Genomic DNA, 14,006 nt, shown 5'->3' with positions numbered 1-14,006 from the left:
TCTCAATGTGTCGTATTCGGTCAGCTCGTTTGATTCAGACACACTGTCTCGCTAGTGCCTCCGTGGAGCTGCGTGTTCATTCTTGCTGTCTTGTGAGAGTAGGTCGTTGACAGCGTGAGAGACAGAACATAATGCATCTCTGTCTCAGACAATAGCAGTCACTGTCTCTGAATGTGTGTGTGTTCGGGAAGGGGAGTTGGATGACACCCAATGGGAGGAACTTGCTGCTGTTCTCTGATGTGAAGACTAACTGTGTGTTCAGTGTGTCATACAGAGACTGCATAAACCTGAGGCCTTCATTTATTCCCTCTCATCCGCACGGCACTCGCTTTCTCGCCTTCACACCAGCACGCTCATATTCTCACATTTATAGACAAGAACACAAATAAACACAAACATCTCTCATGAACACAACAGCACTCACTCATATTCTCACATATTCAGTGTGCTGGGCGGCCTGGATATTAAAAATGATGGGTCTGGGCTGGCACTGACAGCAGGAACAAGTCTGTAGGCTATATACCATAAAACAGCAATTTAATTATTGTTATCGCTCCAATAGCTGTTCTTTAATCATGATAAGAAAACAATACAGTATCTTAACCTAAAATCTTTATGATGATAAAATGTGAAGGTTGAGTCAGGGACATAGCATGCATTGCATGTGCTTTTAGAAAGTTTTTAGAACGTTTGGTTCACTTTTTGGTGGATAATCGTAATATTATAAGAGGGGTTTTTTTTGTAGCTGCAGTGCTAATTATTCATTTGCATAAAACAATGACTTTAAGAGCATGCAGAAGCATCCTGCAGTGGAATAACTGACAAAAGCAGTAATTAAGTTAATTTAATGTACATAGTACATTTTATAGTATAGTATAGTATAGTATAGTATAGTATAGTATAGTATAGTATAGTATAGTATAGTATAGTATAGTATAGTAAACTTAAAGCACATTTAAAAACATCAAAGCTGAACAGAAATAAGAATGAAATACATTAAAATATAAAACAATATATAGAATACTTAAAACGCCCGTGAGTAAAGATACATTTTCAGCCTAGTTTTAAAAGTCAAGTGTCAGATGATTCCATAAACGAGGGGTGGCAACCGAAAAGGCTCTATCACCCTTAGTTTTTAGACGTGATCGTGGGACGTACAATAATGCCATGTCAGAAGATCCTAAAGGTCTACTACTGTAGATGTATAAGAAGATCTTTAAGATAAGATGGAGCTTGGTCATAAGGAGCTTTAAAAACAAACTACAAAATCTTAACTTGGATCCTAAAAGGGACGGCTAAAATTGGGATGACATGATCATATTTCTTTGCCCTATAGTCAACAGCTGAAAGTGTGAATGAGGAATACCAAAAAAATGGAATTACAATAGTCTAGATGTGAGGTAATTAACCTTCTCCAATTCTTGGAAAGACAAAAATGTTTTAAGTTTAGAATTAATTTGTTATTGATAAAACTATTCTTAACAACAGAATTAATTTGCTTGGTTTAAGCTAAATTTTGAGTCCAGAATGACATCAAGGTTTCTGACTAATTCTAATTGAAGGGAAATGATTACCGAGCTCGTTGATTAGACCGCCTCTCAATTACGGGGGACCAAATATCATTATTTCAGTTTTGTCTTTATTAAGTTGGAGAAAGTTATTTGACAACCACCTAGGGATGCACCGATATGAAAATTTGGCCGATACTGATAACCGATATATTGGCCGATAAATCTAAATCCAATATTTTATATAATTTTTGAGAGCCTGATTACAATACCAAAAGTCTCACCATTAAGTGAAAATGTCCATGTCCCAAGCACACAATTATACAGTTCTCATTACAATTTCACTTGACTGTATTTTCCTTTTTTGAAGTGATTCCAATCATATTTCAAGCCATTCAAAATCATCATGGTGAACAGTGCACATCTGAAGTGTCTCAGCTAAAGGAAATAATCCATTACTTATCGGCTTTAATATATCGGCCAAATTTTCAAAGGCCGATAACATTAAAAATGAACATTTATCAGCGAATACTGATATAGTGGCCGATTTGTTGTGCATCCCTACAACCACCTTTTTCTGTCCTCAAGACGGTCCAGCAATATGGTGTGGTTGATGTCGTCCCCATCATGTCTCTGCTCCACAGGAGAAGAATGACCGGCAAGAGTCAGACCAGCAATGTCACTAACAAGAACGACCCACGCTCCCTCAACTCACGGGTCTTTATCGGCAACCTCAACACTGCCATTGTGAAGAAGGGCGACATCGAGGTCATCTTCGCCAAGTACGGCAAGATTGTGGGCTGTTCGGTGCACAAGGGTTACGCTTTCGTCCAATACATGAGTGAAAGGAACGCACGGGCGGCCGTGGCAGGCGAGAACACCAGGATTATTGCAGGACAGCCACTGGGTGAGTTGCTTTTTTGCTTTACTAAAGCTGTACCAGTGCTCAGCAAAGCACTCTTTTTGCTTGGTTCTGCCGGACTGACAGGCGCACACAGGGGCCCGCGTTGCCTGAGGCGGATTCACAGTGTGTTTGATTTCGCTTTGTGATTTTTGGACATGCAAAGTGTTTTTCAATGTTTTGACAGTCGATGGGACAGACAAGCTTTGCTCTGCATGTTATTGTGGTGGCGTAAAAATGACATTGCATTTATTTGCGGTTTTACTGTAAAGATAAATGCCAGCGGAAACAAAAAAAAATTAAAGGTGAAGTGTGTAATAATTTTGATGCTAAAATATTTCTCCTATCCAAACTTACAGTAATCTGCAGAGAAAACTGTAAGGAAACCATTTGTAGCTTGATTTCCCTGAAATGTGGCCTTGTGGTGTCTTTTAAAAAGGCATGATCATATGTATTTATTTATTTATCTCTAATGTGAAAGACTGAAATCACCTAGCTTTTTCTGAAATTTCCTCCTAATTATTTTAAAAATAAAGAAATAATTAGCATTGTGCAGGCCAAGCTTAAAAATGACAGACAGACAGACAGACAGACAGACAGACAGACAGACAGACAGACAGACAGACAGACAGATAGATAGATAGATAGATAGATAGATAGAGATAGATAGATAGATAGATAGATAGATAGATAGATAGATGGATGGATGGATGGATGGATGGATGGACGGACGGACGGACGGACGGACGGACGGACGGACAGACAGACAGATAGATAGAGATAGATAGATAGATAGACGGACGGACGGACGGACGGACGGATAGATAGATGGATAGACAGACAGACAGACAGATAGATAGATAGATAGATAGATGGATAGATAGATGGATGGATAGACAGACAGACAGACAGACAGACAGACAGACAGATAGATAGATAGATAGATAGATAGATAGATAGATAGATAGATAGATAGATAGATAGATAGATAGATAGATAGATAGATAGATAGATAGATAGATAGATAGATAGATAGATAGATAGATAGATAGATAGATAGATAGATGGATGGATGGATAGATGGATGGATGGATGGATGGATGGATGGATGGATGATAGACGGACGGACAGATAGATAGATAGATAGATAGATAGATAGATAGATAGATAGATAGATAGATAGATAGATAGATAGATAGATAGATAGATAGATAGATAGATAGATAGATAGATAGATAGATAGATAGATAGATAGATAGATAGATAGATAGATAGATAGATAGATAGATAAAACAATGGCAGACAGGGAGAGAAAATAAATTATTATTTTTCCCTTTTTGTTTGTTGGCTCAGAAATGATACACTTCACTTTTCATTAAATTATTTGAAATGCCATTTTGTTATTTGTTTCTCCGAGTTTGATTTCTGAGCTTGTTTAAACAGCGTGTCTAACTTCGATCTTTTCCAGCGTGTGCAGAACTGTTTGTGTAATCAATAGCCAGTGGACTTTCATTGTCAAATGAGTATAAAAATTCTACTATAACACACGCATATCTGTAACCTCCTGGGAGCAGCGGTATTAAAACAGGAGGCCTGACACATTACTTACCTCTCTCTCTCCCTCCTCATTATACCCTTGACCTGCTTTTAAAAAACGTGCTTTTAATTTTGCAATGGAAAACATTTTATACATAATGCAAAATATAGCCAGGGGACCCTCATTAGGAATCGCACAGAGGACCTGCTAAGATAAAATTTGCTGGAGGTCAGGCTGTAAACATGTGCGACTGCTCCACAACTGGGGATTTCTGCTAAATGAGGGTTTTATTCGATGTTAAAGTCAATATGAAATCAAAATTGACTGTGTGGTTTCTTAACATACGTTCCTAGTCCTATTGTGGACGATTTATTAGTCTGAAGACAAAAATGTAGTCGTAATCTTTCATCAAAATTCAATAACTCGCTTGCGAAATGACTATCCTTTCCATCTTATTTTTCATTCACTCCCCTCCGACTATCTGTCTTTTCAGTATCTAATCAATTCATAATGGATGATAATAAGGCAGTTTCTATTTAAACTGAGTTTAAAAAGGCTATTTAGATCCATACATTTACTTTTTAGTACAAATATTGTTTTTTTACACTGTGAATATCATCACTATTACACTTAATGTAAATAAGACGTTGTTTGTTGTTATTTATACTTGATGAAAGTATATCATCTACCAGTATTTACACTACTACCGCTCAAAAGTTATGGGTCAGTAAGGTTTTATAATGTTTTTGAAAGAAGTCTCTTATGCTCACCAATGCTACATTTATTTGATCAAAAATAGAGTAAAAACAGTAATATTGTGAAATATTATTTCAATTTAAAATAACTGTTTGCTATTTCAATATATTTTAAAGTGTATTTTATTTCTGCGATACAAAGCTGAATTTTCAGTGTCACATGATCCTTCAGAAATCATTCGAATATGCTGATTTGGTGATCAAGAAACATTTCTTATTATTATTAATGTTGAAAACTGCTGTGCTGCTTAATATTGTTGTGCATTTGTTCTTACGATTTTTTTTTAAGTTTTTTTTACATTTTAAACAACATTAAAAATGACTCAACCTACACTTTTGTTCTAATTGGATATCCTTTTTTTTTTCTTTGTTACTAATAAATGCGATTTTACTGAAGTAAAATTGTAATTTCATGTAGACTTTGACATCTAGACACACAGTCTTGCATTCCAAAGCTGCATGCCGGAGTTCAGCGGCATTGAACAGAATGCAAAATTTAGGGGTCTCAAGATGCAGTTTCAACATCCAGGCTCGTTGCCAGTTATCCACAAAGTATTATGCAAATTTGTATCAGTGTGATCCGTTGACTACCAATGGCAGTGCAGACAGTGAAGCTCATGTGATCCGATCTGCCTCCTGATATAGTTGGATTTAATCGCAGCCAGTGTGTACACAGAGTCTCTTTTCTATGCAAGGTGTCTCCTGTTTTGAAAGCCTCTTTGCTGCGATTTTTCTTGGGTCTATCTCTTGGTTGTGTCAGCGGCACACACAGGCTGATGTACGATCCCGGTCTCTTTCCTAATCTCCTGGTAGTGCAGGCCCAGCATGTGGAGTAATGTATAAATGCTGATATACTCCTCTGACTGAACAACGAAGGCGAATTCCTTCATTACCGCAGGTCTGCTCTGCAACCAACACCCCCCCACCCCCTCAACCTGACCTGGTAATTCCCTAATGGAAACTAGTCGAACGCTGCAGATACCATCACTCTGCTCGGCTGCGATAACACGCGGCTCACTCTCCTTTAGGAGGCACAACTACATCAGAGAGAGAGAGAGAGAGAGCCCGGCATAAGATGTTACATATTAATGTTACCCAACACTTCGTACCGATAAGCAGCAAGGATATACAAATACACACACATACATCAATTTTTCTGTACAATGTACTGGACTGCAACGATCTTTGCCATTTTATTCAGGACAAAAACTTTTAGGCCTTTTTTTTTCTTTTCTTCAAAAAACAGTTTAAATCGTTGTGTTACTTTGTGTTGAAAGGTGTCTGTATTGTGTCCTACATATTTAGGCTTTATTATATATAGATATAGATATAGATATAAACCTTCATACACATATTATACAGTATGTCCTGTTAAATGAGTTGACATGCTATATTGAAATCATGAATACATTATATATATATATACTGTATATATATTTAGACTCAACATGATTACAATATTGTCATGTCAAGATCCAACTTACTTAAAAAGGACTTTGAACTCATTCAACAGGACATATCATATGTGTATGTAGGTTCATGAAGGACACCGAATGAGAATGTGACAGACTGACTGAGCACTGAAAGAAACAGAAAATATTAGCTGGCATTCATATGTTCGTGTAGGTGAAACTCCATCTGTGCGTTACCGGCCCCAACAGTGAGAGGAATCTAAAGTATATTCATCACTTTAAAGGTCAAATAAAGGTCATTATTGCTGAAAGCTATTTCTGACATTATGATCAGATTATGTGCAAATCTCAACGCAGAGGGGAAAATAAATTCCTGATTGCCAATTAATTCCACACTCGGGCTCATCTTACTGAACTGACATCTTTTATTAGCGAGGCTGAGACCTGCAGTGACTTTGACTGAGGATTCTGGGTGTGAGCCAGAGATTTAAGACAACCTCCACAAAGCAATTGCTGTTTCTTGCTGTCAATGAATTGATCGCTGTACTGCCACATTATCAATAAGTCTGACTCATGTGAGCAATTTTAGTTTGTTGTAGTATCAAGCATAGGGTACAGTGGAATACAGACCACACATATATATATATATATACATACATACATACATACATAGAGTAAAGATGGTACTTTTTATTGTGATCTCAAATTAGAAATCCCCATGATGCAACTCACTCCATGTAAAATAAACAAGCTGGATATCATTTAAAAACATATAGTTCTGTTTATGTGGAAAAAGTTGTTTTTCAGGGGGGAAATAATCCTGAGTGCACCTTTAACACTGCCTGAAACAACTGTAGAAAGACTAGAATTCAGTTCTCCTCTAAAATCATCTTTACCAAAGGAGTGTTCACTTTATAAATGGACTGTGTCAGGCATGTGCTGCCGTACAGAATCTAGGTGGAGAATGTTAGAGAGACATTTCATGCCCTGCCAAGCTTCATCTGTTGTTTCTCTCACTCTCCCTCTTTGTGCACGTGGGATTTCATGAGAGAGAGAGAGAGACTATGCAGGGATCCACATTCACATCCTGAGAGTACCTAATGTTGTTCATTCCTCCTTTTTCCCTGGGAGATAAAAGTTCATGTTTCACATCCTGATTAATTATACATGGAAGTTTATAAGACTGCTTTTGAAATTCATGTCTTGTTCTCTGAAGCCGACTCATGTCAGAATTCTCTTTTGAGACCTGACCAACATATATGTATGTATGTATTTATGAAGGGGAGACGGGGGCAAGTTGTCACACACGCCACATCTGCGTGTTTCCAGCTGGAATAAACAGAGGCAGTAAAACAGCAACAACTTTTGTTCCTTTTCACACAAATTATGGCTAGGGGCAGATTATCGATTAATAAAGGCTCATTTTCACGTAGTTCCTAGCGAAATCCATTATGAGCTCAAAACACTTTTTTCATAGTGCATGATTTTCAGATGATTTGTAGCTAGACTCACCGAACATTTCATTTCTGACCTGCCGCGATACGTACAAATAAAGCATGGCCAGATTCACATTAATCTGTTTTTTTTTAGCACCCTTGACTGGACATTTTACTTAGAAAGTGTTGCGAAATGTGCAAGAAGCAACATCATTTTGCCCAAATGTCGTTACTGACACATTTTTCCAACGAGGCAAGGTTGGATTTTTCAGAAATGTCAGATTGAGGCACGTGTATTTTCCTTTTTAATGAAGTGTTTCGCTTTTTACATTATGCTTAAAAGCCTCTAATAAGTTGTTTAATGGCAGGTTGACAACTTACCCCATTTAATGTGACAACATGCCCCGCTAAAGTTCAGTGAGTATTTAGTTGGATTATCTTGTTTTCCTGGGTGATAACGGTCAAAATTTTAAGGTTTATGTCTAAATTCCTTGTAGTACTCTGTTAGTAGCTCCATATGAAATTGATTGAATCCTGTTTGCTAAATTGGCGTATCTAGAGAACTGTAAAAACTAAAACTGCACAGACAGCGGAGCCTAAAAACAACAGTTGCGTGCAGGGAGTATTTACAGCTGGAGGGCAAATCTCATTATAATCAGACGTTTCCAGAGGTACAGGTACATCACAGCCTCTGTTATACAGCTTCTTTCTGTAAAGAAGCTCTCCTGCTGTCTCATTCCAGGTAAAGCTGTTTCTTACGCCGCTGCAATAAAGAATTATAGGAATCTTCCTTATAGTAGGCACATTTCCACACGCTTAAGGGTCTCAAAATTGAGCACAATGAATGAACATAGGTGCATTTGCCATGGCAACCACAGAGAAGCATATAATTACCCCTGTTTTTTACCTGGTGCCTTCTTACAATGCTCTTTTTTTAAAGGGAATTAGCAGGTCAGCACAGATCTAGAAATAACAGAATGGCTCATGTGCCAATTGTACTGAAGTTAAAAGTAAATTCAGAAGCAGCAAAGTGGATTTTAATGATAGAACAAAATGTCTAAGATGTAAATTGCAACACTGAGTTTTAGAGGAATACTGTCATAATTTGGGGGTTTTAGCTTTTAAACTAATTGTCATAACAATGCAAATAAAGCTGAGACGCTGTTTCATAATGAGAGCGGCAGTGCAAATTACTTTCGAAGGTGCACTCAGTAGTTTTACTCATTAAAAAGTTTTACATAAAGAAAAGAATAGTAGGCTATTTTATATTTTATATATATCAATATTAATATATATTGAGCACATTAGGTCTAAGCAACCATTTAATTTTGTGGGACTGCAAAACACTCACTTTTTAACAGATTAAAAAAAACATGGAAATGCCATTATTCAGAATTTTCGCTGCTAGACTCTATTGATTTCTGCTGCTGAAACTATAGACACATTTTGCATTGTATCTCAGAGGCTGTTGTTTACTTCATACATCCACAAAGAGCTTCAATGTACTGGATTTGTCTTTGAACACTTTGAGCATCCTGTGCAATCTCAGACCAAATATTTCAAGGGTCAGACAGGGCCAGGAAACTGTACAGCATTTTTGTTTTATTATAAAAAACAAAAATCTATATATATATATATCTTGTCAGATTTTTTCAAGAGGTTTCCCCTACGGCTATTTAGTGCCAGCAGTGGAACATAAGTATTGATTCTGTTTCTAATACTCAGCCTTTACACAAGACACTAATCCTAGGTTAATAACAGAAACCAAACAGAGGTTATTTCTTTGAGGAACATGTGGAGAATGATCTGATGGCAGAAATGCTGTGACAGTATCAAAGCGTATAAAACGGATAGTTCAAGCTCTAAGGTTGCATGCACCATATTCGAAGCCGCCGTAAAAATGTTTAAATAAAATCTAGAAAAAATGTGTGTCCATATGCTTTTACTCATCACAATAAGTTTTTACAGCTGTTTCTTTAAGCTATACAAGATCCAACTCCTTTTTAAGTCATTTAATGTAATTTAAGTTGAAATTACTCAAAAATCCAAGTTGATTGTACTTAAAAATTACAGTCTTGTATCATCTTATTAAAGTATATACTGTATGCAACAACGAACACTGCATGAGCCGTGTCCAATTCACAATCAAATGAAGATTCATGAAACAGCTTGAATTAATGGTTTGAATCAGGCACATTCAGTCAGTAAATTATTTTACTGTAGCCAGAGCCATGATTTTTCAGTGTCTGATTCGAAATGAGCTGGGAACTGTTACTGTGATTGTAAATGATGTTCATGAGACAAGTCTGTTTACTGACTGGTTGTTTATAGGACAACATGTAATTGAAGACTATTAACAAACAGCATAACAGCATTTTCATTCAGAAATGCTAAATTTCACAAATAATTACAATAAAAATGGCAAGTAACACATTGAATGAAACATAAATCAGTTTTTGCTTTCCAAGGGAACGGAACCCAAGACCGTGGCGTCTCTAGTGCTGTGCTCTGTTGAAGCTTCAGGAAGGTGTAGCTCAAAAGCTAATGCATGAACTCAGAAGACTTGGAATATAAGTCTTTTTTTTCCCTAAACTTCATTAGAGTTTAATATCCCCTCTAGTGAAAGATGTACTGCAGATATTTACTTAATTCATGAGATGATCTGATGTGAAGGCTTTGAATGAGTTATGGGGCTGTTAGTTCTGTCCGTCACGTGTGTTTCCCCCAGGTGAAGAGCTGCTCTCTCCCCAGGCGTGAGGAGGTTGTTCTGTCGATGGGCTGTTCCTGCTTGTTCCTCTCAGAATCCTTCAGTTCCATCTTTGTGTCTGTGAGTGTACTGAAGTGAACCGCAGAGCAGATCTCCACACGTCTGCCCAGTGCCGTGTCCGTTCACACATATGTTTGGTGCACATGTGATGCTTCCAGACCTATGGCTCCATTTAAACCTCATTTGTTTTTTTTTAAAGGCATTGTTTAATGAATACTCATTTTTTTTGGTAATTTCTGTCACATTAAAACAACTTTCCCTACAAAACACTAAACAATTTTTTTTATTAATTCACTAAAACCTATGACCTCTAGAAAACTGCAACATAATTGACCATATTGGCTTTTGGGCACATTGACCCCCATGCAGGGCCATATGAATGTTTTCGTAACAGGAAATGTGGCAATATGGCTAAAGACATCCCATTAAATCTGATAAAAATGGGGGGGGGGCATAATCATAAAATTATGATTTTAATTTTAAATAATTGTTTTCTATTTAAATATACTTTCAAATGTCATTTATTCTTGTGTTGTAAAGCTGAATTCTCAGCATCAATACTCCAGTCTTCAGTGTCACATGATCCTTCAGAAATCATTCTGATGATTTGCTGCTCAAACACATTTTCTTATTATTATCAATGTTGAAAACAGTTATGCTGCTTAATATTTCTGTGGAAACCGTGGTACATACATTTTTTAGGATTCTTTAATAAATAGAAAGTTCAAAAGAACAGCATTTACATAAATAAATGTATTTAATGTCACTTTTGATCAATTTAATGCATCCCTTCTGAATAAAAAACAGTGAACAGTAGGTGTAAGTTTGAGTGTTGCCTGGTCTATAATAGCATGAGTATAATCTCATATTAATGTATTTGAATGCTTAGTTATGATGTTTACTCTGCATTAAAATTATAATTATTGATGTGCATATATACACGTCAGACTGGATTAAGGTAAACATTTCACTGAACTTTAAGATATCTTAATATTTTGTTTAATGCACTCTTCAACACCCCCATAAAAAAAAAAAATATATATATATATATATATATATTTATATAGTATATTTATATATATATATATAGTCCCAGACTAAAATGCATGTTTGATCTGTTTGAACTGAAATCAGCTTACACTGACATATCTTAAAATATATTAGTGCCATTGTTTTGCCTCAAGATGAACACCAGTAACGTTTTTTTCTAATGCACGTTCATAAAAGCTATTAAATATCCTAATTTAACTAAAGCCTAATCCTTGCTTAATCTAAGCCCTGTCTGTGAAACCAGGCCTTTTTTTTTCTAATTTAAACCTTGATTTTTAGGACTGTACGCCTTAGTGGCGCCATGCCGGTAAAGAACGTATCAGACCAGCATGTGGTTCCTGGCTGTGGTTTCTGAAGGCTGATGAGCCGCAGTGATGGATGAGGAGCCTCAGGGCAGCAGAAATTCTCCATCGGTACCGCGAGCCAGAGCATGTGTTCCCTGGATGTGGTGTTGAGGACGCTGTACTGCTTAGTTGACTACAAAGAATCTCACGCCCGCAGCTACAGTCAGACTTGGGTTGCTAATGACATCTCCAGAGAGAAGCACCTGTAGGAGACAGTTAGCAGGGCCCCGGGATAAAAAACGAATATCTACAGCACACCCGTGATATGAAGCTCATCTTACATGCTCAAGATTTCAACAGTCCCAGACAAACCAATTTTTAAACCGAGTTTATGACATGTTCTCTGATGTGGTGGGAATTGGAGATGCTGCTCTAATTTTGAGCTAAGAATGCACAAGTACCGCATGGGTAGAGCTCTGAGTATGGACAGTTGGGACAGAGTGCAAACTTTCTTGAATTAAGTTTGTTTCTTGTTTTCAGTGAGGCTTATGCCTAAAACTTGGAGTCACTGTAATTCGAGATACATTACCTATATGTATTATACATTGTAATATATCACAATTTCCACAAACATATTAAACAGCACAACTGTGTTGAACATTGATAATAATAAGAAGTGTTTCTTGAGCAGCAAATCAGCATATTAGAATGATTTCTGAAGGATCATGTGACACTGAAGACTGGAGTAATGATGCTGAAAATATATTAAAATGCTATTTTAAAATATTTGATTAAATAAATGCAGCACTGGTGAACATGAGATTTATTTTATTTACTATAAATGCATTAATTTATCTTATTTTAAAGATATATTTTAGATAGATTTAGATATTTTACTTCAAAACAAGACAAAATTCCAATTAATACAGTATAATGTTTTTTTTTTTTTTTGTAGTGTAGACAAAATTGAAAGTGCATCCATCCTTGAAATATTTCAAATATTTTAGTAGATCATGTTTGTAACTGTAGATGACAGATGCTTGGAGAATCCACTGATTGGATTTACAGTGCAGGTTCATCGCTGAGACATTAGTTGGACTGAACTTCAGGGTTAAAGGAGGCGGATTGGTTCTCCAGACGCCATTGAGTGCACAAATCAGTTGAAAAAATCCATGTTAATGGCATTACAGTGACAGAAATCCAGCACTCAGTCATCATTCGTGACGTTGAGATCTGCAGGAAAGGGCCAATAACGCATTGAAAATAATCACCATGGCAAGAGAGCAACAACAAAAAACAGACGCATGGAGCCAGGAGAAGTCAATATCTTTTCACTTTTTCTTTACCCTTCCATTTTCTCTGCATCCCTTCTCCCTTTTATAAGGGTTCTCAACCTATTTTGGCCCATGACCAGTTTATTTGTTTCCAACATCCTTGCGTTCCACACCTCTAACCTGATTCCGATTGGATGAGTCATGTTCAAAACTAATTCAACATAGTGATAAAGTTGATAAAATGTTCTTCAAACTAAGAGAAAATGGTTTGAATGGTTCTTTTCACGAAATGGATATTTGGGGAGCCAAAAATGGCATTGCTGCGAAACCCTCCCATTGAAAACTTTATTTTTTAAAACTGCTGGATAATGAACTATATTGCTTGCCAGAAAAATTGTTTATTCCAGTTAATTATTTTTATTAATATGTTTAACTATTTATTGAACATTGGCATTTTTAATTATATTGTTGATGTCTCTGTTTTTTAAAAGCAGTGACTCACTCAAGGCCGAATGTTACACTCAAAGAAAAGGCTGTAAAAAACAGGGCCCAATATATTATGTAAATTAGAAGGAATTTTCCATACGCTGATTTTTCACAGGTTTTTTACCCGTGTTTTGAATTACAAATTGCATTGTATTGTGTTTTGGGGTTAAAAGAAATGTCTGTCAACCCAACAGATAATGTCCTGTCAGAAAATCTGTGTTATCCTATTATTGCTGTTAATTCTGAATCTTGTTGTGTCTCTAATAGTGCAATGAAGAGCCAGATGAATCATAAACTGTAGGGTTTTTCACACTTGAATAGTTAACCCTGGGTCATGCTAATCCCTGGGTGAATGGAATCCTGTATTATCTTGCTTCACGTTTCACATCGCTCTTAATTAACCCAGGGTTAACATTTAATCCTGGGTATTCATAAACTGCCGTTTTACATTGCAGCCTACATTCTTAAACCCTGGGTTAACATCCTTATTTGCTCTTTTGTTGTGTCAGTGTCAATGACTGGACAAACGCCACACCTGATATGTTTACATAAAGGCTTTAGAGTTGCGCATCCACATATTATATTGCTAATGGTAC

The 14,006-nt window shown here is 36.6% G+C and overlaps 1 protein-coding gene across 1 annotated transcript in view; it reads left to right on the top strand.

Annotated features, from left to right (window-relative positions):
- Nucleotides 1–2,135: 2,135 nt before the first annotated feature.
- The window catches only part of LOC308682931 (RALY RNA binding protein like), a gene marked incomplete at its 5' end in the record, with an annotated part of 63,050 nt that continues 51,179 nt past the window's right edge, over nucleotides 2,136–14,006 (top strand). Inside the window, one exon of the mRNA XM_081352948.1 lies at nucleotides 2,136–2,415. Within this exon, the coding sequence (XP_081209074.1) occupies nucleotides 2,136–2,415 (280 nt within the window). The remainder of the gene's footprint in view (nucleotides 2,416–14,006) is intronic.

Source organism: Scardinius erythrophthalmus (assembly GCF_964197995.2).
Source record: "Scardinius erythrophthalmus genome assembly, chromosome: 22".
Taxonomy (NCBI): Eukaryota; Metazoa; Chordata; class Actinopteri; order Cypriniformes; family Leuciscidae; genus Scardinius; species Scardinius erythrophthalmus.
The sequence above is the reverse complement of the archived record's forward strand: the minus strand, read 5'-3'. Positions and strand labels throughout refer to the sequence as shown.